Raw genomic sequence first — 27,353 nt, forward strand, 5'->3', positions numbered from 1 at the left:
AAGTTGTGGTAGACTTTGAAACATTTTTAAGGTTTTTTTTGAAACCAAAAAAGGAAGTTTATTTTTAAGGGAAAAAAAACAAATTGGAGCCAGGGGACAAATTTCATTATTTTAGAGGTGATTATATTTAAATAAGACATTATGGGGTTTTTGACTACCGGAATACACGGGCCAAAACTTTTTTATCAAAACCCGATGGGCTTTTTTCCCAAAAAAACCCGCAAAACAAAATATTTGTTTGTTTTTTTTAAAGACCCCTACTAAAATTTTAATTTTTCATGTAAACAATCATAAAGAACAAAAAAATTATTGACGCCTAGATACCTACAGTACTACAAATTTTAATTTGAAAGCTATCTTGACAAAAGATTTCGAGTTGCGCTTGAAAAATTTCGCATGTCGTCACACGGCATGAATATTGAGATGGGAAGATATACAAAATAACCTAGACATTTAAGAATATGCATTTATTTTTCTTCAAGGCAAATTGAAAACGAGTTTCACTTTTTGTTCAAATGTTCACAATATGCTGACCTTCGCCAAAATTTCATAGACGCTACTATAATACATGGCAGAAATTTACTAATTTAGTGTTGTCTGAATCTAAAATAATTATAAGAGATCTTTCTAAATATCTATTTTTTATACAAATTAAATCAGAAAGCAGTTATGCAGAACTTCAAACAAGTTTTATTATGAATTCATATCTTTCACACCGTACTTTTATGCTCTTTAAAAAATCTATGTCCTCTGCAAAAATATATCTTGTTCATGTGCTATAAACATGTAATGTATTTTTTATGCATATATACTTCTTATTTCCTCCAGTTTTGAAAAGTACACACAGTACATAAATGTATGACTGACAAACAAACATGTGAATATAATTATATAAATGTAACAAATACCAAATAAATACAGAATGGATGCATAACACAGATAAGGTTAATATTTATTCAACATAGAAACCATACGTACTTGTATATGAAAACTAACAAAATTTTGAAATATTGTATTCAGCAATATCCTCTGGGCGAAACGAAAAAAGTATCTTGAAGGATTATACAAATTTAATATCTACATGTACCTGCAACACTGGATAAGATTTATGACCCAATTTAAACAATTACATAGAGCTATGTATATAAAATTAAAAAATAATGAAAATGAAATAATTAGGAACAACAGTGCATGCGTGTGTGTGTGTGCGTGCGTGCGTGTGTGCGTGCGTGCGCGCGAGCGTGGGAGAGTTTGTGTTTGTTTGTGTAAGTACGAGTCTGTGTATGTGTGAGTTTGAATGAGCGTGTTTCATACATCAAAGTAAGACTGACAGCGTGTATTTGTTTACCGATGCATGAAGACAATTGAAACAAACACTCTGGTCTCGACAATGAAATAAATAGCATTTGTTACTATGTTACAATTTTTTGCAGCTCATATCATATTTCCTAGAAATTTGTTTTAAATTGGTAATTTCTTTTGCGACTGAAATGCCAAAGAATACATGGTTCAAAAACAGGATGTACAAGAAGGCGTTGATTCAAACTTTCATCGCACAGTGCAAGGTTTTTCCAATCAAACTCTATTGATTGCCGTTTTGACTATTCTTTTCCAGGTACGGAGATTTTGTATTACTCCTTTACGATAAAAGATTATTATAAGGAATCTTGTAAGGTTATATTTTCTTAAGTTCATGTAATAGATATCTGGTAAGAATCTCTTGATTTTTTGAAATATGTATAAATGACAAAAACTTCTTTTATTCGAAAATAAGTGTCTTAAAGGCAGAAATGGCCAAATAACAGGTTCGTTGATCTATCATATTGGACATAGGTTGAATACTGATACAGCTCTGGATTATATCAATCCTAGTACTAATTGGTATTGACGGAACGCGTTTTATACATTGGTTATGAGTCATTAACAAAACGACAAATGTAAATTGACTTAACAGTATACATACAGGATAAGCAATTATAAGTAAATAATACAGTTTATTCTAAAGAATCAACTAGTATCGCATGTCAATTGATTGTGAGTTTACATCAGCAATGATAAAAGTCCAACATTTATCACAATGATTTATAATACATCAAAAAGAATATCATAAAACGTAAATATGATGATTATAATAAAAGTCCAAATTTAGGTGCTTAAAAACATACGTAAGGCATTAATTGAGTTCCCAAGGAAAGATGTCACGTTTCTCACGACGAGGGTGCGTTTTCTTTATCCAAGGAAGTTGACAAAAACATGTGTGTCCCTCCCGGTTTTCTCATCAACAGCTTTGACGACAATTTCTGTTCCACTAAATGTCATGGATACTACAACACGTCTTCCTGGTAACTCATCTGGGTTTTCTAGATCTAGTCTGATTTCCCCAATGTATGTACAGTCATCTGTATACCTTGCTTTAGTCAGTTCAGTGGCATAAATTGGAAACTTTATTCGACGTTGAAATGTTTGATTTGTTCTGTAACCTCTTTCGACTTGAGGTTCATGACATCTTACAACTTGACCTTTCTCCACGTGCTTACTGAACGTTTTACATCTCAAGCCAGTTGCAGCTTGAAGTTTGAGATGCTCAGGATCAATACCTTCTTTAAACGGTTGAGTAGTTCCCACGCCGTATGTATATTTCAAGACTCTTTCACGTATAGATATAGGGCTGTGTCCATACACCAGAGCTCCTCTGACAATAGTAGATGATGCACCGATTGGTATTACAACGTCTACGTCTGGGAACGCTTCTTTGATTGCGTGTTGAAGCAAAGGGGATTCAGAATAACCACCTACCATTAAAATACTTTTTATCTTCCTTGTGTTTTCATCTCGGAGAAGGGCTGAAACGTGACCGATAGTTTTTCCTATTGAATGTTCAAAAAGACTCTTGAAGAGACTGGCGGAAATTTTTATCTTGTCTCCACCAAACTGAATATCCTTTGTATATTTAGAAGCCTCAATGGCATCCATTAGTTTTCCTTTAGTAACTTTTTCAAATGTGTTACTTAACGAGAGAGGAAATTTCATATTTACACGAGCCGTTTTTTCCGGTGCAACACCTCTTTTTTTTACTTCAAAATCACGCCAGAGGTCAAGCCAATCCTCTGTTTCCGTTCGTTTAAATACGTCATAAACCTTTCGCCCAGTCAGATCAATGATAAGGTTTTCAAAGGCTTTGTCAACGAGCATGCCTCCCCATCCACCACCACTTGCTGACTGGATCTCTTTAACGCTGTTCTCGCTGACAACTTCGTGTACCGTTATATCTATTGTACCGCCTGAAAAGTGGAGCATTGATAAATAAATAAGGTAATACTGGTAATTCCTGTTGGAAATATCAAACACTCTATTAAATATGGCTTTACCAACTCGGAAAACAAAGTTCATAGCCCTAAATTAAAACAAGAACCACCGCTGAGCGGGGGCAACGCTCGACGTTTTTACTTTTTCTAAAAGCAAACAAATAAACGGTTGAAACAAATCTGTAAAATAAAAAGTAGAAAAAAAGTTTTTCCTTTCTTAAAAGTTTAATAGGTCTGTCTAGTCACACTTGTTTTTTTTTAAATTTCATAAATATACGACAATGTTAAGAAAATATAATCAATCTATTTAAAAAAAAATCGATCATTTTACGGCCAAGGTCATTTTAAGGTCAAAGTCTAACTGAATTATTCCATATGTCTGTTTGGTCCAGAGTGTAGTTTTGTCAACATATGAATCAAATCCATACTCAGTACTGGTTGGTTCCAGGAACGGATTCGAAAGTGTGCTTATAAGCTAATAGCTACCTACACAATCGAACTAAAATAAATTCTGTATATAAATCCATACATAAATAACAAAACAATGACAACTTCACCAAAATTCAATACTTAGACCTTGACAGTCAAAGTCATTTAGAGCTTTAGATCAAAGTCAGTTCAACCATTAAAATGCCCATAAGGTTGTTTTGTACAAATATGAAACAAAATCGATTGGTAACTTACAAAGTTACAACCAATTATAGCAATAATCAGTGAAAATGGAATAATTTGACCTTCATGGTCAAGGTCATACATGATCTAAGGTCAACTTAAGTTTGATATACATGAAGATCCTGACCTTGAAGATCTTGTGTCTCCATATGAAGTTAATCCATAACAAAAAAATAATTCATTAATTTGACCTTGACAGTTAAGGTCAATTAAGCGTCAAGGTAATAAATATGTTTGTTTGGTAGAAAGTCTTGCTTTGTCGAAGTTTAAATCAAATCCGTACATAAATAACAATATAATGACAATTTAACAAAAAAAATTGATAATTTGACCTTGATGGTAAAGACCATTTAAAGCTCAAGGTCAATGTCAGTTAAATCTTATAGAAGGTGTTTCCAAAATTATGTTTTATCACAATATAAGGATAATCCATCTATTAATTACCAAATAGAATTATAGCAAAAATCTGTGAAAAATCAATTATTTAAACTACAAGGTCAATGTCATTAAAGAGCAAAAGTCAAAGTGAGTTTGATATACATTAAGTTCTTATCCTAAAGAACGTTCTGTTACAATATTCAATAATAACAAAGTTATAGCCAGTTGCAGTACAGCAAAAAAATAAATCAATGATTTGACCTTTAAAAGTCACGGTCATCAATGAGTGAAGGTCAATGTCTGTCTGGTCATCTAAAAGGTCTATCCGAAAAAATATTATGTTTAAGTTTAAAGACAATACATTCAAAAATAACAAAATCATATCCAGTAATACCAAAAAAACACCTAAAAAACAAGCAAACTTTAGACTTTAAATAAGAACATTGAAGGCCAATGTCATTTAGCAGATCAATAATAGTCTACTAAAAGGTATTGTCCCAATGGTTGTTGTGGCCAAGTATGAAAACAATACACCAAGAGTTTAAAGCGCCGGCAATGTCAACGGCAACGCCGACATGACTATAACAATACCTCTACTCTTTTAAAAATGTCGAGCTAAAAACGAATTAACACGAACGCGCTGCTTAATTTTCCAAACCTCTTGAAATATGAAAAAATGTCGTACTTGGACATTTTTGCAAGTGTAGGATTTACGAAGAATACGCGGTCACTTACAAAACACATAGCTTGTACAACCCTGATGAAACAGATTTCAAAATAAAACCAAATTTTCCACTATCCTAGAGTCAAATTTCAACTTTTATCTTTCTTTTTTGTATTCGCTGTGAAAACGTTTACGTTTTGGATTTATGGAAATTGTGTGTATTGTTCGCCAAATAACCCCTCTTGTCTAGTAAGCTAGTTATTCTTCTTCATTGATTTGGTGTAACATAATGTAAAACTTGTATATTCTTTAACAAGTTTTTATCCGTTTGTGAAATGATATCGTAATCATATTTTCATGCCAAGCCTCTCAATTATAAATATTTGATTTATATTCAAAAAAATATAATATCAATTCTATTATTCTTTGTAAAATACAATTGTATTTTAAATTGGTATCAGTAATGAAAGAATAAATCAAAAGTTTGAATACTTTGTATCTCTATATAATACATGAAAAAAATAATAGAATATTGATTGAAATTATAAATATGATTATTAATACAATTATAATAAACAATATAATAATTGTACCACAACAATGTGAATTTCACAAAAATATATGCTGAATAAAAGTTAAGTGCAAAATCAAAGATAACAAGAATTCGAAACAGAGGTAACAAAGCCCCCCCCCCCACCTAAGGGAAGTTTTACATGAAGCACAAAATGGGCTCTTTCACCAGATTGAGGTATCTATCCGGAATTTCAGTGCAAAATCTTGATCAATGCTAGATGTGCACATGCAATAAAAATCATTAAAATAATAGAATAAATAAATCATTTGTATGTGTTAACAGAAATACATTTGAATAATTGTAGTCACCATTTCTTAACCATAAAATGTAAATGTGACAAAGACAAAATCAATACAAGGTATGGTCTGTTACAAGGTATGTTTCCTCGCCGGTCTGTAACTTTTTCATCGATCAAGTGCCAAGTATTTACAAAATACCTTGATGGATAAGAAAGTTATGGACCGGACACATCATATACTAGTATCCTCCAGCAGAAAAGGTTGACCTTTAATCACCAAGTGTGACTGACCTTGGAAATAGGGTTCTGGGTGTTGCGCATGACACATTGCCTTATTATAACAAACATTTGTGCCACGCTATGAATAACTTGGTCTTGGACCGGACACGAAATTGTGACAAACAGACAGATTGATGTACAGACGGACGGAGACCATTTCTATATCCCCCTTTTTAGCTCACCTGTCACAAAGTGAGATGGTGAGCTTTTGTGATCAATTTCGTCCGGCGTCCGTCCGTTCGTCCGTCGTCGGTAAACTTTAACTTTAAACGACATCTCCTCATATACCTTTAAGTCAATTTCATCCAAACTTCACAGGAATAGTCCTTTTGTGCTCACCTTTAACAATTGTTCAAAGAATTTAATTCCATTCAGAACTCTGCTTGCAATGGCAACCGGGAGAAAAAACTTAAAATATCTTCTTTTAAAAATTCAAAAGAGGTAGAGCTTAGATATTTGGCATGAAACATCTTCTAGTGGGTATCTATCAAGTTTGTTCAAATAAAAGCACTGGAGACAAAAATGGCCCGCCCCAGGGGGTCATTGATTTTCCTTACATGTATAAAGCAAAAAGTAAAAAATCTTTTTTAAAAAAAAATAGCTAGAGCTTAAATATTTGGCATGAAACATTGTCTGATGAGTGTCTATCAAGTTTGTTTAAATAAAAGCCCTGGGGTCAAAAATGGCCCCGCCAGGGATTTTCCTTATATGTATATAGTAAAAACTTAAAAAATCTACTTTTAAAAAACCGAAAGAGCTAGAGCTTAAATATTTGGCATAAAAAACATCTTCTAGTGAGTGACTATAAAGTTTGTTCAAATAAAAGCCCTAGGGTCAAAATTAGCCCCTACCCTGGGGCCATTGTTTTTTCCTTATATGTATATAGTAAAAACTAAAAAAAACTTTAAAAAAATCTTCTTTTAAAAAACCCAAAGACATCTTCTGGTGAGTGTCTACAAAGTTTGTTCAAATAAAAGCCCTGGGATCAAAATTGACCCCACCCCGGAGGTACTGATTTTTTTCCATATATGTCTAAAGTAAAAACTTTAAAAAAAACTTATTTTAAATAACCCATAGAGCTAGTGCTTAGATATATAGCATGAAACATCTTCTTGAGAGTGTCTACCAAATTTGTTCATATAAAAGCCCCCGGGTTAAATTGCTCCGCCCGGAGGTCTGCTTTTACTTATATGTCTATAGTAAAAACTTATAAAAATCTTCTTTTAATAACCCCAAAGAGCTAGAGCTTAGATATTTATCATGAAACATGATAATGGGTGTCTTCCAAGTTGGTGGAAAAAAAGCCCTGGGTTAAAATTAGCCCCGCCCCAAGGGCATATATAGGTGAGCGATTTCAGGGCCATCGTGGCCCTCTTGTCTTCAAAAGGCGGGGGACAAAAAGCATTTAGTGTAATTGTACATGATCCGATGGGTCTATCAATATTAACATTTATGTGCCATACCTCCTGCATCAAGGACCATGTATCTAGTACCAACAGGCATCTTCGCTATTGAAATATTTCCACCAGAAATAGCTGTGTCCACCGATAAATGGCGGCAGAATATCGATGCTGCTTCTGGCTCCAGTGCAATCGTCAATTTGTTCGTTAAAAGTCCAGCCTTAAATGATATTTTATGGTGTGATATTTCAATTATATTGAAAATGACAATGCCAACTTAACCTTTCGACCCTTGCTGTATATTTAAAATATGGCTTTACATTTTAATTTATCAAAATACAGATCGGCTATAATCACACATCAAACAGTGTAACTCATCAGGAAACGTAACAATTATTCATTTTCTTGCTATTTAGAATGTAAGTATGATAAAAAATATCAATACAGAAGAGAAACATTACCTGCACAGCAGCTTCTCTCATGAATTGTTTGGCAGCATCTGTCCATATTGCTGGGACAGTCAGTACCCAGTGAACTTCATCCTTGCCAATAGCGGAGGTTAGTTTATCTTTTACATTCTTCATCATATCTCCTACTAAGAAGTCTATTGCCATGGCAAAAACGTTTAGTGCATTCATCGATTTTCCCATCTCATCTTCTATAGTCATATTACGGTCCAGGTTCTGGTGTATAAAAAGCATACTTTCATTATATTTGCCACAATTAGTCCAAAAATCACATGTTAAAACATAACACGCAACATTATAACATATTTACAGGTCCAAACGCCCGAATATCTCCAATAAATTAAACTATCGTTATTATTTCAAGAATACTTGATGCAGGGAAAAATACGAGAATAAAGATAAACAAGGCACTAGGTGCTTTAAAAAGTTACTCTCCGTAATTGCTTAGTTACAACCAACGTGACTGAAAGATTTGTAAAGAGCATAGTATCGTTCAGTAAAGAGTACACCATTTAGTTTGAACTTAGTTCAAATTTAAGTACTAATTACTTAGAATTTTCTTTGCCTTAAGTCATTAGCACGGGGATGGAACCCAGTATGTATCTCAAAAAATAGCATCGGTAAAAAGTATTATGAATTTACGCTGCTCCAGATGTGACGTATGTAACGTATTTTTTTATCAAATAACGCAGATGCAAGTGCTAACAAAAATAATTCCTGCAAGACCAACATGGAAGGGGGAATTCAGGAATTGCATATTGCATAGTTATATAAAACTATTTAATTGATCACAAGAACTTGTTAGATTACCTAGACAACCTATGCTATGCTTGTCTTATGCTGACAACTTGTATATGTTGAGGGTCATGTTTTTAAATGTGTCTACATAATTTGAGTGCATAAATAAGATATGTTTATTTTTTGTAGATCGTGATTTATAATGCACTAGGGCAGTAATTCAGAGTGATTAAATATACGACAAATGCACGACCTTTATTATAAGAAATCACGGCTAATCCTTACCTCACCAAGCTTCTTGTTGAGTGCCATTTTAAATCTTCTAAAGTAGTAGTACTTCTCGTGCATTTCATTATCTGCAAGCTCCCTGTATTGGTTTTCAGCATCATATCCAAACGCTTCCAGTGTCTTTCCATCTGACTTTATCAACAAACACGTGGGTGCTTTTTCTGTAACTAGAGTTCCACTAGAGAACCATTGCTTGACAGTCGCTTTAGTAGGATCCGCCTGAAAATCATGCAGGAAGGAGAAAGCCCAGCCAGAATAAGTTGTGCCAAAGTCTATTGCTCCGACGAGCAAGTCCCTTGTAGCCTAACAAAAACAAGTGGAAATGGTCATAGCAGATTTTAAACAGAATTATATTGTGTTGAAATATGTATTATTGCTGAGATACCGTAGAAATCATAAAAAAACCTAAATAGGAGAGAATCACCGACCCAAAGAAGGGGAGCGATGGCCTAGTGGATAAGGTGTCTGCCTCTCAACCCTGGGATCATAGGTTCGAGCCCTAATCGGGTGACAATCATATGTTTCTTCATATGACACCAGTACTGGTTGGTTGCAAAAATTTGTTTCGCAAATTACTTTAAATAAATATGTTTAAACCAATCACGAATAAACAGAAAATGAAACGATAATTCATACAAGAAAATATAAAACCTTGCTGACATGAACATCATTGTTATTGTTTAATTCCGATATAAATGTTCGTATTCGAAATAAGAAAAAAAGTCAAAAATTCATCAAACATTATAATTATGTTTAGTTCGTAATAAAATACATACCATGTCAAATGACCTTCTTATTCGCAGTTTCTCTTCTCAAAGTCACTTTAAAACAACCAGGAACATAATTGTCAAATTCGTTTTCCATGAATAAATCCAACAATCAGGTATAATTTGTACGTAAGATTTACCGACTTAGTCCCATTTTTAAAAACAGTTTCAGAATCTACGTGTTATTATAACTACCATGTATCATTTTGTAAATAGCAACTGATAAGTCAAAGATAGAATTATGATATAGTTTGTAAAATAGAAAATACATACCATGACAAATGACCCTCTTATATTTGCAGTTTCTCTTCCCAAAGTCACTTTAAATCAACCAGGAAGCTAAATGTCATATTCGATTTCCATGAATTTACGCGTCAAAACTGTTTTTTTCTATCGATAATTGGTGCTCAGCCAGTACGTTTACCTTATGATTTTGAAGGTCACAAATATCAGGTAGCATTTGTAGATAATAACATTTGCCGATTTAAGTAAATAGTAAACTGATTAAATATGAGAATATGTAATAAACAAAACAAAGTTCTTTGCTACTTTAATTTAACCTTGTGATATAAAGTTTACAATATTCATGTCTTTCTAATCATGGGTAAATATACGCTACCTTAGCAGCGTACACAACGATACTTCGCTCAGTTTGCGATGTGGCAGTCCAGTCAAGTTCAATGTCACTTCGGGAAGCAGCAAGAGCATATAAAGTCAGACGGTCGGCCTTGTTTGACAAAGTAAACAATAGAAGTCCGTTAGCTCCAACATCCAGAACTATTTTTACTGCAGCTGAGGAACCAAAAAGTGTTGACTTTGGACGAACCACAAATGAATTGCTGGGCATGGTTAAAAAGATAGTGGATGATGATGATCGCAAAATCCCTTTACCGATAACAGACAAAGCAAAGATCGGTGGTACGTACGCGTTTGTTAAGCGACATCCCGAAATTGTAGAGAGAACGCCACAGCAACTTGGAATTCCATCAAAGGATCAGACGCGTTTCAATTTGTATAGGGCGTATAGTACTGACGAGGTAACTGGATATAAAAGTGTTTAGAAAATAACTTACATTCACTGCAGTCATTTGGGAATTTGTTTCATTAAAGTAAATTTATGAATAGAAACATTTTCTATGCTGTTAACAGATATTTTGGCAGAAGAGTAAATAATCAAAATACCTCTACATTTCTCCCATCTACCCATGTATGACCAGTTTGTTTTTAAATTTTCACAAAGAAAAGGGTAAAATTCTTAGAACTATACTAAATATGCTTATTATCTTAGTTGGTATCTATTATAGCATTTCCAGTCTTTATTATATTTCAGACAAAGACAAATTAAGATTACTTTTTTGTACCCAGTCAATAAATTACGACCGCTGTCCGTTACAAGAACGAACGATGTCTCAGCAACGTGTTTTGTAATAGACAGGCATTGTTTGTTTTGTAGATATTTCCCAACAGGTATCCATATGTCTTCTTGAATAAAGAAATCCCAGTGATCTAAGGTAAAATATTTTCTCAAATAATGTGTGCATTATTTCATGGTAGACATAGACTTTTCTTCAATATAAACGAAACCGTGTTTTTGTCCGTTTTATGGCGTTATTACAAATATCTTAATAATTCTGAAAAGCACGGGGGAAATGCATTGTTTCTTGGCAGGGATAATATAATTATCAGTCACAAGGAATTGACAGATTTAAATCATTGTGATAGTGGTACATGTAAAGTAGACAAATAAGGTGCATTTCTTCTCCCTAAAGACAAGAAGTAGCTACGTATGTTTATAGGCCTACAACAAAAAATAATTAAACAGATATTGCAGAGTGAATCGTTATCGGGATGTAGACTATTACTATTAATGTATAATTTTAGAAGAAAATACATATTTGGTGGAGAAATACATAACACAGTTTTATTCAGAATCTAACTCATTTCATATTTCACTTCGGACATGAAGTCGACCCAAGTTGCGGATATGCTCTTCTTCACGATACTTAAATGATAGTAAAAAATCGTGTAGATTCTTGTAACTTTAATAGAATGCCGTGATTCTGATTTCCTGCCACTCTTATACCAGAGACATAGATGTTATCTATGTCTCTGCTTATACTTATAGTTAATATTACGTACCTATCAATCGCGTGGTAATTTGAAAATCGCATTTTGTTTTAATAATGATCTAAATGGGTCAAATCATTATTTCAAAACGATGTTTATCCAGCCAATATTAAATTTCTGATCCATGAATATCTAATCTATGAAAATGTACATCTACATCGTACGTCGGCGCAATCACACTGATTATAACGCGACGGGTGGTTCTAGGTCAAGAAAAAGAAATATACAAGAAATGATAGAAAGTTAGAAGAGGTTGGATAGGTCAAAAGGAAGAGATATAGACAAAGCAAAGCAAAATCTGTCATAAGGTTTTATGTATAGTTTATGCAGGAGAATAGTCGAGGCATGGGCTTAAAATCCCTGGTTGAAACGGGCCGGGCCAGATATTTTCAATCTTTATATTTGAAAGATCCTTGTGGGTTGAAATATCAAGGAATTGAAGCGCCTTACTTGTTAAACTTGAATATTTTACTATGCTGTAAGCTCTTTGTGAGATAAAAGATACACATATTCCTTTTACTCTGAAACAAATGTACGTGAATACTCACTTCTCTCATGTTTGATATTTAGTATCGTTGGACCTTACAGAGCGCGCGAATATTAATTTAGTGGTCTTCAATACTAATATTATTGAATATCATAGACGTTGCCTTCTTATACAAAAGTCGAGGTGAAAAGTGAGCGACCATAAACTTAAATTATCCTGCATTGTTACCATAAAGAAAGGTAATAATTTTTACATCGGCAATAATATTACTACGTTAGCAGATGCTTTAAGTATATTTCTCGTAGTCTCAACTGAGTACAAGATCATTGCTTTAAATTTACAAGAAAAACGGCGTCGAGGATAATTGAGGCCCGTATTGAGGGTGCTGAACGGTCAATTCGTCCCCGACACGGGCCATCGATGACCAATATTTAAAATCTAGCAACATATAGATTCTATCTTTTGTCTGCAATAATCTGAAATGTTGTAAAAATTAATATTTTATATTGTAAATCATAATATGACTATTAAACTGAAATTGTAACAAAAAGAATATTTACCTTGAGTGTGTACAAAGCAAAATCTTTCATAAGGTTTTATGTATAGTTTATGAATGACAAAATATAGGGTTAACACACATTTTTTGTGTTATAACGTCTGCAGAGTCCCGAGGAACGGTTGGTGCCCAAGCCCGGTAGGACATATACCATTAGAATATAGGGAATGTCATTGTTTACATTGACAACTTACTGATTAGTAGTGATTATTCTAGCGCGGAATGACAGGGCGCTCCGCCCTGCCCCTTTTTAGGTCCGCCCTTTTGCCTCTAAAACACCGCCCGTATACTGAAATGCGCCCCGCTGCCCTCTTTTACCTGTACCCAATCAATAAGTATAAGATAGATCTACATAAAAAACCTGTCAATCACTTATCTATAAGATAAGATTACGATGTTGTCACGTTCCAATATACAAACCTGGTGCCCCACGGCGATAACAATTGACTGACCGATGTGAAGTGGGCCGTGTGAAGCGGCCCCGTGTGAAGTGGTTTCGATCAAATTAGCTATGTTTGCAACAGTTTGAAATGATTTGTAAGGAACATTACCGACTGATTGATAATCCGTGGTCATTAACCAAGAATCGATTTTAAATGTGTTTCTCCCTTGCAATTCAACATTTATATAAAAGGAGGTGAATGAAATAATTTGTGTACGAAGCCACTACACTAGCAGTACGGCCCTGGACTAAAGTACGGTCCTGTACTGCCGTACTGCAAGCCGTTCGTTACATAGACTATTTAGACTAATCGTACGGTAATTTTACAGAAAATAAACAAAGACAATTATGAGTAAGCGAATATTTGTCTCTAGCTGTAAGACATTTTAATGAATTGAATGAATTATTAATCTACAGATTAACCGTTTTTCTGCGGTTGAAAGTCGGGAGATTTTTTTTTATGAAATAGTACAGTAACAACTACAGTTAGAATCTATTAGTTACCTGTAAAATCATATGTGAAATATAATTATAAATTGCAAGATAATGACAATTTGTAATCAATTTCAATCAATTCGAAATTAGATTTACTTTATAAAGATAAAATCGTTGGTTTTTCTTTGAACATCTCTGTACAGAGTACAGTACATGGTAATTTTTTTTAGCTAAATGTGACTGTTATTGTGAAATATAAAAGATGACTGAAGTAATTTCAATAACTTGAAATTGTTTTATAACCCAAATTTAATTAGAAAATTAACCAGTCTTTCTATATTATTACAGAGTGACCTAAAGTAACGAACCAATTAATTATCACTGCTCAAAGTACAGATTCAAATAATGAAACAAATTCCAAGTTATGAAAGTTTTTAACATGAAACCTTAAAATTTACATAAAATGTGACAATGTAAATGTAGCCCTGCAATAAAGTCATTGATACAAATATATACAGACAGTGCAATTCTTTCATTCAAATATAATTTCCATGAGCTTTAAATCTATAAAAATAGGACAGAGGACAGTCATGAGAAAATCACTTTTTTGCCAGGGTGGCATACAGAACTATTCACCTTCTTGAGGTACATGCAGCTTTTATTTCAGTCACAAACAGTTCTTAGTTTATCTGTCTTGGTTTTAAGCTGTGCCACTTTTTAACAGTTCTCTCAATGTCTAGGTATTTATCATTTCTGTGAATCATAAGAAGCTGATGCACACTATTGACACTATCACCATTAATATAGAAAATAAACACCACACTGAACCAAGTAACCAGAAAGTGTTGAGATAAAGGGAGGTAATTAATCTACTGATAAGATATGAGTTATCTGACCATGATTATCATAACGGTCATAAACTATCTGTATTGACACATGTTCCACCCTGCCCCTTTTTGATGCCTCCCTGCCCCTTTTTCAAGTCTAGAATAATCACTACAACTGTCCGTTTCTTAGAAAGGGGGACAACCATGATAAGCGGCGATGTCTATATACGCCGTATTTCCGGCATAGTTACTTGAATGCTGCTCGCCGTTATGGGATTGAGGCCCTCGAATCAATAATTTCAATATAACACTTTGGCAAACAGGCCAAATCATCATTTTTTGTTTGTTTACTTGGCCCTGTATGTATTGTGCATAGGTTAAACCGGGCTGTAACAAGAGCACGTGACTATGTTAACCCATTACTTCATATACACGCCTTTTTCACCCCCCCCCTTTTTTTTTTGTCTCAAATGATGAAAATATGCAATATTTAAGCCCCAAACACTTGTTTTTGTTTGAGAAATGTTGTTAAAAAAAGTGACCTCTTTTTCGGCGCGGCCCCCCAACCAAAAGATACATCAGGGGGTTGCCAGAAGGGGGATGTGCCCCCTTCTGTTTGGGGGTTCGAAGGGGGGCAGAGTCCCCCTCATCGCCAAGAAAATTTTAGACTTGTGAGAGGCTGTAAATGACCCCAGATTGATCATAAGGTAACGTGTAACCAACCCTGAAAAGCATTTGACTCTATCTCAATCCATTGAGAAGTTGCAGCACTTTGAAATCAATTTTGATGGAAAAAATCAACGCAAAATAGTGATTTTTGGCAATTTTGAGATGTCCCCTCGTTGCCATGGTAACAGAAAATTTAAGCCTGAGCATGTTGTTGCAAGGGCAATGGTCCAGTCAACATTTGTGCCAAGTTTGATTAGTGTTGAAGCAGTTTTTATAGTATTATAGCAATTTGAACTTGTAACGGGAGACTTTTCAATGAAAACAGCCATTTTTCACAAAATGCTCATGAAGTAATGGGTTAATGCATGGTTTTGGCCCCGTTATAACATGGGCAAAAGAGGGAAAAATAGCCGATTTTATGCTATATAATACAGTTTGAAGTCTGTTGTTGAGCAGACAGATCATGCTATTTTTTTGCACGAACACTAAGAACTGACCCTATTATATAAAAGTAGGCAAAGCCTATATGAACGGGGAAGTCAGATAAAAAATCTGTTCATTTGTTATTTTATATTTTCAATTTAAAGGTGTCATTCGGTATTTTATGCACTGCCCATATAAAAATGATACAGAAAATTTCGATGATAGGTATAAAAATCTATATATTAACTTTTTAATTAATTTTTAATTGATTTCCTTTTAAATATACTCGTGCAGTCTATAGCCGGGCAAGCCAAAGCCCTTTGACTTCCTATTCTTAAGTTTGTTCTTCCTGCTCTACAAAACACTGTATTTTGTCGCTTAAATTTAGTACCAACCTCTGCAAAACTCCCTGTAAATAATTGTCAAAATGTGATGATGCATGTATAAACAAATGTAATTGTTTTGTAGTTATGGAGGTTGAAGGCGATGAAGATGACCTTGATCAGTTTATGGAGGTGGTCACTATGTACAGGTGTAAATTCTGCATCTTTACAGCAACCAGTCCTCGAGAGATGGCGCTGCATGTTAAACATACACACATCAAGAAATCAACATTTACAGGTAAAATATTTGTGTAATATAGACAGTTTAACATTTTTAGCATTAATATATATATAACTAAATCAAGTAAAGTTTGGCTTTGCTAGTCGTCCTGGTATTGGTATAACTATTCAAAATTTTGTTCAAAACAAATACTTAAAAAAAAAATTCTTATAAATTATTAATTTCATTTTTATGTGGCCTCTACAGAGTAGTGGCGACATATAGGGATCACTTCTCCGTCATCTGTCCGTCCGTCTGTCCATCCGTCACAAAACTTGTCCGGACTACTCCTCATAAACTACTGGTGCAATTTCATCCAAACTTTACAGGAATGAACAGTACCAAGTCTAGTTGTGCATATTGTCAGCATTTTCCGGTTCAATGATTTTTATTAGAGTTATGGCCCTTTAATAATTTTTATTTTTAAAGTTTGTCCGGACTACTTCTCTTATACCACTAATTCAATTTCAATGAAACTTTACAGGATTGATCTGTAGCTCAAGTCCTTGTGCATATTGCACAGGTTTTCCGGTTGAATGATTTTTGGCCGAGTTATGGCCCTTTGATAAAAAGGTGTTTTTTTCTGTGTGTTGCCAGATACACAAAAGCTTGTCTGGACTACTCCTCATAAACTACTGGTGCAATTTCATCGAAACTTTACAGGAATGATCAGTACCAAGTCTAGTTGTGCATATTGTCAGCATTTTCCGGTTCAATGACTTTTGTCAGAGTTATGGCCCTTTAATAATATTTATTTTTAAAGTTTGTCCGGACTACTTCTCTTATACCACTAATGCAATTTCAATGAAACTTTACAGGATTGATCTGTAGCTTAAGTCCTTGCGCATATTGCATAGGTTTTTCCGGTTGAATGATTTTTGGCCGAGTTATGGCTCTTTGATAAAAAGGTGTTTTTTCCTGTGTGTTGCCAGATACACAAGAGCTTGTCCGGACTACTCCTCATAAACTACTGGTGCAATTTTATCCAAACTTTACAGGAATGATCTGTACCAAGTCTAGTTGTGCACTGTCCGTCTGTCACAAAACTTGTCCCAACATGAAATTGGCCATCATGAGGCGACACATGTGATCACTGATCGCTCTTGTTTAAGATACACCATTACTTTCCACAAATTGTATAATAAGACTTTCTTTTTTCATTTACTTTATTGGCATAAGCGTCAACTGTTGCATTTTGCTTTAAGGAGACATACTTTACATATTGGCTTAGGTGTTACTGTAATAAAAAGAAAAGTTAAAATTATGATGTTATGCTATCATAGCATAACATCATAATTTTAACTTTTCTTTTTATTATATACGGTATATTTTAGTCAATTTTAAGGAGGATAAATAAGTTGATATGAATTTTGTAAGAATAACATGTATTTTTCAATGGTTGAAACAGATTTTGATTGTTTGATCAATACATTGTAGAAATTGTCTCCCCTGTAACGAGTGCTACACCGACCAGTCTGCCGATGGATAACAACGCCAAACCATCAGATAACCTTATACTACAAAGTGGTAATCCTACAATATCAAAGCTTGATGTTTCATACAGACGCACAGACGCCCTAGAGTCGATAGCTTCAGAAGTCAACTATGACAACAATGGTATTGATATAAATTCTACAAGTGAATCCTCGCAGAGTTTATATACTAATTTGTCACCAGTCAGTTTGCCTATTTCTACTAGCAACTTGTCGACACACAAAAATATGATTATAACTTTATCGAATAATAACCAGCAAACAGTACTAGAACAAACTCAGTCAAATATCGTACCAGAAGTTAGCAGTTCAGAACAACAGACTAATGATTACCAGTTCATTTGTCAGAATTCCGACGGACAATATATATTACAAAACTCGGAAAATGTCCAGATTGGTACCAATGGGATGGTGCATGTTCTGGTGCAAGATTCTGGTGCCGAACCTTCGCTCACCACGGATGCTTTGACAGAAAATAATGAGGAAAGTTATATGGTGGCAGGAAGTTTAAACGAACCTTCCAGTCTAGAGACAGATGTTGACACACTGAGTAAGAAAATTATATTTTACTGACCGTTTTTACATATTTTTAGCAGTTATAAGGTGATTTGAGATCCAAAATAATATTGCCAGTTTTCTGTAGTTCACAACTTATTCAGACTGTGCCATTTTGCTTTTCCATGAATTATTCATAAAGTCTGTAATAAACAAACTATTAAAATCCTTTCAAAGTTTGTATGAAGCTTAGAGTTGCTGTTTTTGTGAGGGTTTCAGGTTAATTGGTTAAATGCCACTGAGACTAAAAATAGATTCCCTACTTTTCCAGAGGAAACTACCAATTTATTTTTATTCCTTATTTTCTTTGCGAGTTAAGTTACTTTTCCAGTTAATTTTAAAAGTGTCAGTGGTTGATTGGTTAACGATGTTGACCTCAAACCAATTTCACTGTATTGCTGTAGGGCTCAAATCCTGCCAGCCTTTCAGGGACTGTGAATTTTTTGATATGAGGAAGCTATCCAGCTAGCTTACAGGACAGTAATGGTTCTAATTAGGTTCACGCCTGTTTCTGAATAACTCAGGGAGAGACACTTTAAGCAGTCTACCATACTTCTTTAAAGGTCTCTAAACTTTCCAAAATAAAAAACATAAAATTTGATATTTCATATAATGTACTAATGTACACTGGATATATTTCATGAACATTTTCTACAACAGATACAGGAGAAGACAACTTGGCAGAACTAAGACAAACAGACACCCAGGACGACATTGTTACAAAAGAATTGTATCTTTGTGGTAACTGCAGTGAGGGATTTGCTTCCATTCAGGTAGGCATTCATTTAAACCATTGACCTTTACCTTGATTTATAAGTAAGGGAATTTGGCCTCCGTGGATGAGTGGTTAAGGTTATTGACTTCAAATCCTTATCCATCTTCACTGGGTTCAATCCCACCAGGGACTTTTGATTCATGTGGTGCTAACTTAAGGAACTTTGTTGGTTCTACTCAGGTGCCAACTAGGGCCTGAAATAATACTGCTTTGCCTGAAATAATGCACAGAGGGTCATCTTAGGTCTTTCTCTACCAGTAATGCTGGAAAGCTGCCTTTTGACCACTACTGTATTGATGCAATGTAAAATCTAAACACTTACAAAAAAAAGTAAGGGAAAAGGATATTGAACAAGTATTTAAGAGTGGGTTTGAAGTATTGATGTTTTGTGTATGTGCTTGTGTGTATTTTGTTACTGATACTTAATCAAGTGATGTAGGCCATAGCCTGCCATTTAAGTTTTTCACATCCTTTACAAAGTTTTTTTTAACTACTCATTATTTAGAATGCCACACACACAGTTTAAAGAAATCATGTTTATTTAAATTTTAGGCTTGTAAGGATCACATGACCAAAATTCACGAAGTGACAGATTTTCAGACAAGTTGTCGAGTAGATGCCGGAACACAAGTGGAACCGAAGAAGAAACCGGGTCGTAAGAAGAAATCGGATCTCATCGAGCAAGTGAAGACAGAACCGGAAGATATTGTGATGTCAGAATCTGACGAAGATTGGGCCGAACAGTTGATGTCATATTCAACACGCAGCAGACGGAAAAGAAGACCTCCACAGGCCTTGAAGGATGATTACTATCTTGGGCGTACCAAGAGAAAAGAACAAAAAAAGAGGGAACCAAAAGAACAGAATGTTAGATGTGAAAAGCCTGGTAATGTTGCTTTTTGTGTTGTTTCTTAGTTAAAAAGATTATTATTTGAATCATGTAAATAAATTGTACTATAAGCTAGAGTGTCCCAGTTCTAGAATTATAGCTTTTACCTATGCCATCTGGCAGAGACCTAATAGGGCTTAGCTGTATAATCATTGTATTGTATTGAATGTATTGTAGATGCCATATGATGTTTTTAAACTTGATAAAAAATAAGTGTGCAATTTCAAGTTATTCACCAATCTTAATACATAAAAGTTCACCTGCTTAACACTTACACTTTTAAATTGGTGTAGTTGACTCGTCCTGCTTAAAGCAGCAGCTTTGAATTTGTAAAGGATTTCAATATCAAAGTTGAGCTGTGACATTATATAGAGCCTAATGTGACAGCATGGATGTGCAGGCTGGCCTAGATTTATACTAGTAGAATAGTCAAGTTATTGTCAATGTTAACATTTCAATGGAATTACATTGACTTATGAGTGCTATGTCATCTGATGAGTGTATGTGTCCTTCTTGATAATAGTCATAATAGGTCATATTATCTTTTCGTTTCATAAATGATATATAACTATGGAGACAACTAATATGTTACAGGTTGTGGGTTAGGATTTAAAGATGAGGACACCATGAGACAACACGTTCAGTGTCACATTGAAGATGCAGACTTAACTGGGCCGCAATTCCGGTAAAATATCATTAAACATTTCATTTAGTTCATATAGATTATTCATGAGCTTAATTCCACTAGCTTAAAGATGATTGTTTGTTTCTTTTCACAAGATAACTCATGCCTGAAAAAAGCTCTTGCTTCATTTGTAATTTGCCTCAATGACATAACCTTTAGATCATCATATGACCATGATTACTGTTACCTTGATGTTGTCATATAACTATTACTGTAACCATGAGGTCATCGTATGACCTTGATCATACCCTAAAGGTCATTATATGACTTTAATGATAATCCGGAGGTCATCATATGACTTTAACAATACTTCCCCATGGAATTTTTAATAAATGTCCATTATTATGGGAAAAATGTTTTTAATTCGTTAGCATCTTTTTAAGATTAGTTTCTTTTCAAGTGACATACATCAGAATTAATTAAAGGAAAATAATCTTTTCGAGTGACATATACCATCTAAATTAATTAAAGGGAATGTCATTTTATAAATAAAGCATGTTTCAAGTTTGATCACATTTTCCATGAAACACTGTCTTCCATCAATTATTCACAATTTGCATTAACAATTTTTCTGAACACAACTAAATAAATGATCTAACAGATGTACAGCATGTGAAGAAAAGTTTGATACATGGAGATTGGTGAGACATCACCTGTGGAAGGAGCACAAGATCTCCATAGATCTCCTCAACTGTCCTCATTGTCCAATCTATAAAACTGATACACCATCTAAATTAAAGGTAAGACATACTCTTGTACATGTACAGTCATACTTGTCAACAAAGGTCACCAAGGGGAAGATGTAAAATTGGTCTTTGTTTGAGGGATAATATCATTATGTTTGATAAAAAATTATTTTAACTCCCCTATAAACATGTATTGTTTTATCATGTTTACTTATGTTTTTAAAATATAAGTAGATCTATAAGACAAAAATTCAATACAATACATTTATATAGGGATTTTCATCGTGGGAGGAGGGATCAACATGACCAGTGTTGGCAAGTTACAGCTACTCGGAAGTGACTATTAGCACAAGTTAGACTGTATATGAATGCACTCTGATAGTTCTGTATAAAATATTTTCACAGAGTTTGTCATAGCCTTCTGGTGACAACAGATTTTACCCATGCAAACAGTGCAGACCAAGAACTGATATGGCCTGCACTGTTTGCTATTCAGTTAATATATATTTTGATTTTTTTCCTTATTTATGGTTTAGTCTATATTGAAAGGTGAACAGGTCCATTTTAAATATTTAGCCTTGTAAAAGTTAAATAGTTGCCACCAGAGTAATTGGTAAAATAAAATATTATCAGAACATGTATAATATAATTTGAAACATGGGTTTTTACCTACATTTGATCTATTGTTACTTTTCTGACATTAAATTATCTTCATCCAAGATTGTTATAAATAATCTGACAAGAAAAAAAAATGATCTTAAACATTAATAGAAATGCCCTGTAATCACCAGAATCTGCGCTTGCGGGCTCCTTACCCAGCCAGTGAATGTTAAATTCATAGATACATATCTATAGCATATAAATTGTCATTTGCTCTGTACATTTTGCCTCATAAATTAATTAATAGATTTGTTATGTACACATATAATTTGATTTATTTCAGATACATCTAGAGACACATGGCAGCGAGCGTGCCTATGCATGTCCAGTATGTGGTAAAACTTTTAAACAATTCGCTCAGATGAAGAACCATGAAACATGTCATCTTCCACAAGATATAGTCAACTCTAAGTCAATGTCAGACAGATGGTTTGTATAAAAATGTCATATTTCACAATTCATGATATATTTCTTCAATTAAGGCTTATTTCCCCAATGCCAGTGTTAAATGTGATGAAGTGGCGGCCATCATGGCTAAGAGGTTTGAGATGCTTACCTTACATCACTTGCGTCTCTGCTCTGTTTGTTTGAAACCAGGAACTTTGGATTATTCTGTATTAGGATGTTTTACAGCTAGCTTATAGAAGGTTAGTGGTCCTGTTAAGATATCAGCTTATATCTAAATAAACACATAAAGTAGCAAAGAAGGTCTTCCTTCATTAAGCTAAAATGTCATCACAAAAGCTGCACACTTGTTGTCTGACATTTACATTGTTTATGTAACAAGAAAGCTAACAAAAAAATGAGAAGAAAAGAGTCTGACAGTATTAAGTAAAATGCTAATTGATACATTTGTTACAGGGGGACATTTCACTTTTTTTGACAGTTTGCCATACTATTCAATGTATTCACTATTGTTAGCAATAACCAGCCATAAGTACTTGAGTTTTATTTGCCTTTATTTGCAGGTATACACCAAAGACGTGTAATATTTGTGGTCGAAGATTTGTCAACGTAAAGTGTATGAAGAAACACAAGGAAGTGGTGCATGGTGGGAAAAAAGACTTCAAGTGTACTTACTGTAGTTATGAGTGTTCAAGGAAAGCCATGTTAGTTCTTCATCTTAGAATACACACAGGGCATAAACCATTCAAGTATGTATCTTATGATGTGTTTGGTTTTATTGCCAGTTTTATATATGGTATTTTATTTCAGTATTGGGTAAGATTACTGAATGAGTGTTCCTATAATCTGAATTAGTGTTAACTTGAGTTTTTGTAACATACTGTGAATTCACTTATATTTATGGGCATGAAATTTCATGGTTTTATCAAAACAGGCATTTTCCTGTGTTCTTAAATTTGTAAATTTTCATTTTCTTGTTAAAAAAAAAGTTACTTAATTTAAAGTATTCTTACAATTAATAGCCACGCTTTTTGTACTTTAAATTTCATCAGATCTTAAATTTGCGGATTGACCTACCCACGAAAACCACGTAAATTTGTGCTCCAGTATCACGAATGATAATGATCATTCCAGTATTTACCTTGCTTTGATTTATGAGCATTTTTAGCTCGACTATTCGAAGAATATGAGAGCTATTGTAGTCGCCCCGGCGTCGGCGTCCGCGTCGGCGTCTGCGTTGGTTAAAGTTTTTTGTAAAGTCAAATATCTCAATCATTACTTGAGATATTCAATTGAAACTTACAATACTTATTTATAGTAACAAGGTACATCAGATTGACAAGTTGGATAACTCTGCCTACAATATTGACAGAATTATGCCCCTTTTTAACTTAGAAATTTTGGTTAAAGTTTTTTGTAAAGTCAAATATCTCAATTATTGCTTGAGATATTTAATTGAAACTCACAATACTTATTTATAGTAACAAGGTACATCAGATTGACAAGTTGGATAACTCTGCTTACAATATTGACAGAATTATGCCCCTTTTTAACTTAGAAATTTTGGTTAAAGTTTTTTGTAAAGTCAAATATCTCAATTATTGCTTTAGATATTCACTTGAAACTTACAATACTTATTTATAGTAACAAGGTACATCAGATTGACAAGTTAGATAACTCTGCCTACAATATTGACAGAATTATGCCCCTTTGGAACTTAAAAATTTTGGTTAAAGTTTTTTTGTAAAGTCAAATATCTCAATTATTGCTTGAGATATTCAATTGAAATTTAAAATACTTTTTTATAGTAACAATGTACATCAGTTGCAAAATTGCATAATTCTGCCTGCAATATTTGCAGAATTATTTGCCCCCTTTGAAACTTAGAAATTTTGGTTAAAGGTTAAAGGTCTTCAAAGATATTTACTTGAAACTTTACACATGCACTTAGGGGTCATAATTGGAGGGTCATAATTGTCACTGACCAAGTTCCATAACTCTTGTTTGCATTAAGGCTGATTCATATCCCCTTTTCTACTTAGTCTCTTGGTTAATGTTTACATGCAAGTTTTACATATCTCAATAACTATTAAAGATATTTATTTAAAACTTCACATATGCATTTAGGGTCATAATTGTAGGTCACTGACAAAGATCCATAATTCTATCTTGCATTTAGGCTGATTTTTCTCCCCTTTTTCAACTTAGAAATTCATGGTAAAGTTTTGCTTGTAAGCTGTTATCTCAATTACTACTGAAGGGTTTGTGCCTTATTTGGGACAATTTTATGCATTCTTAATAATAAAGCAGTGATTTACTTGATAAAACATCTTAATTAGAAGCTTTTGTACCTTTTCTGTCAAATTTATGTATTCATAGGTAATTAGTATTATTATACTCAATAAAACACCCTTGTGACATTACCTTCTGAATAGTCAAGCCAATACTGTATAATTAGACTCTCTCTAAGGCCTATAACATGAATTTATAAAAAAAAATTAGCCCTTTTGTGATCTTAAAAAATTTAACATTATTAAGGCTCTTTTACTATCAAGCACTTAGAATAGTCGAGCGTGCTGTCCTACCGACAGCTCTTGTTAATCAACCCATTACCATATATACATGCCTTTTAATGCCTTTTTCACAACCCCTCCCCACCCAAAGTCTAGTTTAGGGGATTTCAACGGCAAAATGCAAAAATATAGTTACTAACAGTGTAGAATGTGGTCAACCTGCACAGATCGGAACGCTCTGGCCTGGCTCTATATTTCAGGTGAAGGTTAATTATTTCCAGTCGGTTAATTTTAACTGCTAAAATTCTCCATGTAAACCTTTAATTGAAACAATGATTGAGAATGTATGATGTGTTGCTGTCAATCACAAAACAGCCTTCCATAGTAAAAAAATGATCGAAATACTTTGTTTTACTTTTGTTTTCATTCGTGTTTTTATATAATTTTATCAAACATAATATATTGGTCCTTCATTTATGATTATTTCTTTCAAGTATACACAAGTGTCAAGTTATTAATGTATAACACAAACTTGCTATCAAAAGTAATGGAATGAATTGATACAGCACCTTGCCAATGTCAGGTGTTTAATAATTTGTAGTAACCAAGAAGAAAACATTATATAGCAATATAGATTATGTTTTAAAAAATATATAGATTATTTTAAAAAAACAACAAAAAACGAGCCAATTGCATTTCCTAGAATTTTTATTATTTCCAGATGTGATCAATGTACATATTGCTGTGGGGACCACAACTCTTTACGAAGACATAAGATGCGTCACACGGGACAAAAACCCTACAGATGTCCACATTGCCCATATGCCAGTATACAAGCTATATCTCTCAAAGTTCATGTAAAAAATAAACATCCTGGTATGGGAGGAATTTACTGTTGTGACTGGTGTTTATATAAAACTGTTAATAAACAACAATATGAAAACCATGTAATGGATCATAAGAATGGTTTGATAAAGACAGAACCTGTTGTTAAGGAAATACAGTTGGGTCCATTACAAATAGTTAAAATCCCCGAAACAAAAAGGCCTGGAACCATGATTTTGGGTCCAAATTTATCTACAGTGTACACAAGTGTAGCCAACAATCAGAATATATTACAGGTATTACAGACTCATGCTACCCAGAATTCCAACATACAGGAAGTGCTTCAGCCACATGTTACCCAGAATTCCAATGCACAGGAAGTTATAGAAACATCTGGTACACAGCCTGTTCTGCAAACACAACCACTTATTCTGGAAGATGGACAAGTTAACCAGTTACAACTACAAATGAATGAAAACAATGAAAATGTCATTGTAGAAGAATTTGGAAAAGAAGTTTTAGCACCCAATGACATTGCTGCGGCGCAGCTTATTTATTCCACTCTCACCGCCATTTCCCAGAATCCTCACAACGGGAAAGAGGACATAGATTGTCAGGGTTTAGTCGCTGGTGTCGAGAGTGGTGACATTCAGACTTCTATTGAAACAAATCTAAAAGAAGGGGTGACAACTCATACTATAACTTTTCATCTCCCAGAAGGTGAAGAAATAACAAGGGAGGTAACTTTACAAGATCAAACTGAATCGAAAGACGGTATAAATGTGATACAGTTGGCAGGAAACAATGAATGGCAAGAATGTGACAGTATAGATGAGTTTCAGGCAACAAATTAACGAGAAGTGAATGAAAAAGTGGAATGTATTTAAGCTGATAAAATGAAAGAGAATCTCAGTTTTTAATATGGTTTCAATAATGTTTGATTTACCGTAATGTTATTGATACATGACAGTGCTTTCTATGTAATTCTGCAAATTTAATGTTATTAGTCTTAAATGTTTCAGGTCTTATTTGATCTTCTTCAAACTTTGTCAAAGGACGTTTTGTTATAGATCATAAGGGTAACTATTTCAAATTAAGAAGAAAATAAAATCTTGTTATAAATATAGAGAGACTTATAAATAACGTTAGAATATTGGTTGTTTTTGGAAGTATGAAATAAAAGTAAGTGTGCTCAGGTGAGTAATAAAATAAAAGGGCCATTATTGTTTGTTAATGATGAATTTTATGATTTATCATAATTACATAATACAATGTATTAATGAGATGTAATTTGATAAAAAAAAATCAAATGCCTCAAAAGAAACATGTTTTGAAAATGTTGAGTGAGATAATTACTTATTTATCAAGTTTTGTTTTGTTAAAAATAAATTTTGGTTAAAATTCTCCTTATTTGTTTTTTATGTAAAGTATGTCTTGAATCTGTGTATGTCTTACTCTAGGTAGTTCACAGAGTCATATATGCCTTGGGTCTTAATTGAATATCTTTCATGCAAGAAAGCTACAGGGA

At 33.7% G+C, this 27,353-nt stretch overlaps 2 protein-coding genes across 3 annotated transcripts; one reads left to right on the top strand and one right to left on the bottom strand.

Annotated features, from left to right (window-relative positions):
- Positions 1–461: 461 nt before the first annotated feature.
- LOC132732462 (heat shock 70 kDa protein 12B-like) lies at positions 462–10,192 on the bottom strand. Of its 2 annotated transcripts, none has more exons than XM_060718879.1 (5): positions 10,044–10,192; positions 9,001–9,306; positions 7,972–8,193; positions 7,574–7,730; positions 462–3,281 (listed from the first exon to the last, which is right to left on the bottom strand). In XM_060718879.1, exons 1-5 carry the CDS (start codon positions 10,044–10,046, stop codon positions 2,230–2,232), a joined length of 1,740 nt encoding a protein of 579 aa, XP_060574862.1. In that variant the 5' UTR covers positions 10,047–10,192; the 3' UTR covers positions 462–2,229. The 2 variants fall into 2 exon arrangements, with proteins under 2 accessions (XP_060574862.1, XP_060574863.1); XM_060718880.1 differs by lacking the exon at positions 10,044–10,192 and adding an exon at positions 9,780–9,997.
- Positions 10,193–12,537: 2,345 nt separating this feature from the next.
- On the top strand, positions 12,538–27,228 carry LOC132732461 (zinc finger and BTB domain-containing protein 24-like). The gene is made up of 10 exons (XM_060718878.1): positions 12,538–12,623; positions 16,205–16,357; positions 17,777–18,382; positions 19,048–19,160; positions 19,715–20,048; positions 20,646–20,736; positions 21,338–21,476; positions 22,366–22,511; positions 23,051–23,236; positions 25,722–27,228. The coding sequence occupies exons 2-10, from the start codon at positions 16,207–16,209 to the stop codon at positions 26,677–26,679; spliced, it is 2,724 nt and encodes a 907-aa protein (XP_060574861.1). The 5' UTR covers positions 12,538–12,623; positions 16,205–16,206; the 3' UTR covers positions 26,680–27,228.
- The last annotated feature ends 125 nt before the right edge of the window (positions 27,229–27,353 follow it).

The sequence above is a fragment of the Ruditapes philippinarum genome, unplaced genomic scaffold (genome assembly GCF_026571515.1).
Source record: "Ruditapes philippinarum isolate M1 unplaced genomic scaffold, ASM2657151v2 ctg3230_1_1_1_1, whole genome shotgun sequence".
Classification (NCBI taxonomy): domain Eukaryota; kingdom Metazoa; phylum Mollusca; class Bivalvia; order Venerida; family Veneridae; genus Ruditapes; species Ruditapes philippinarum.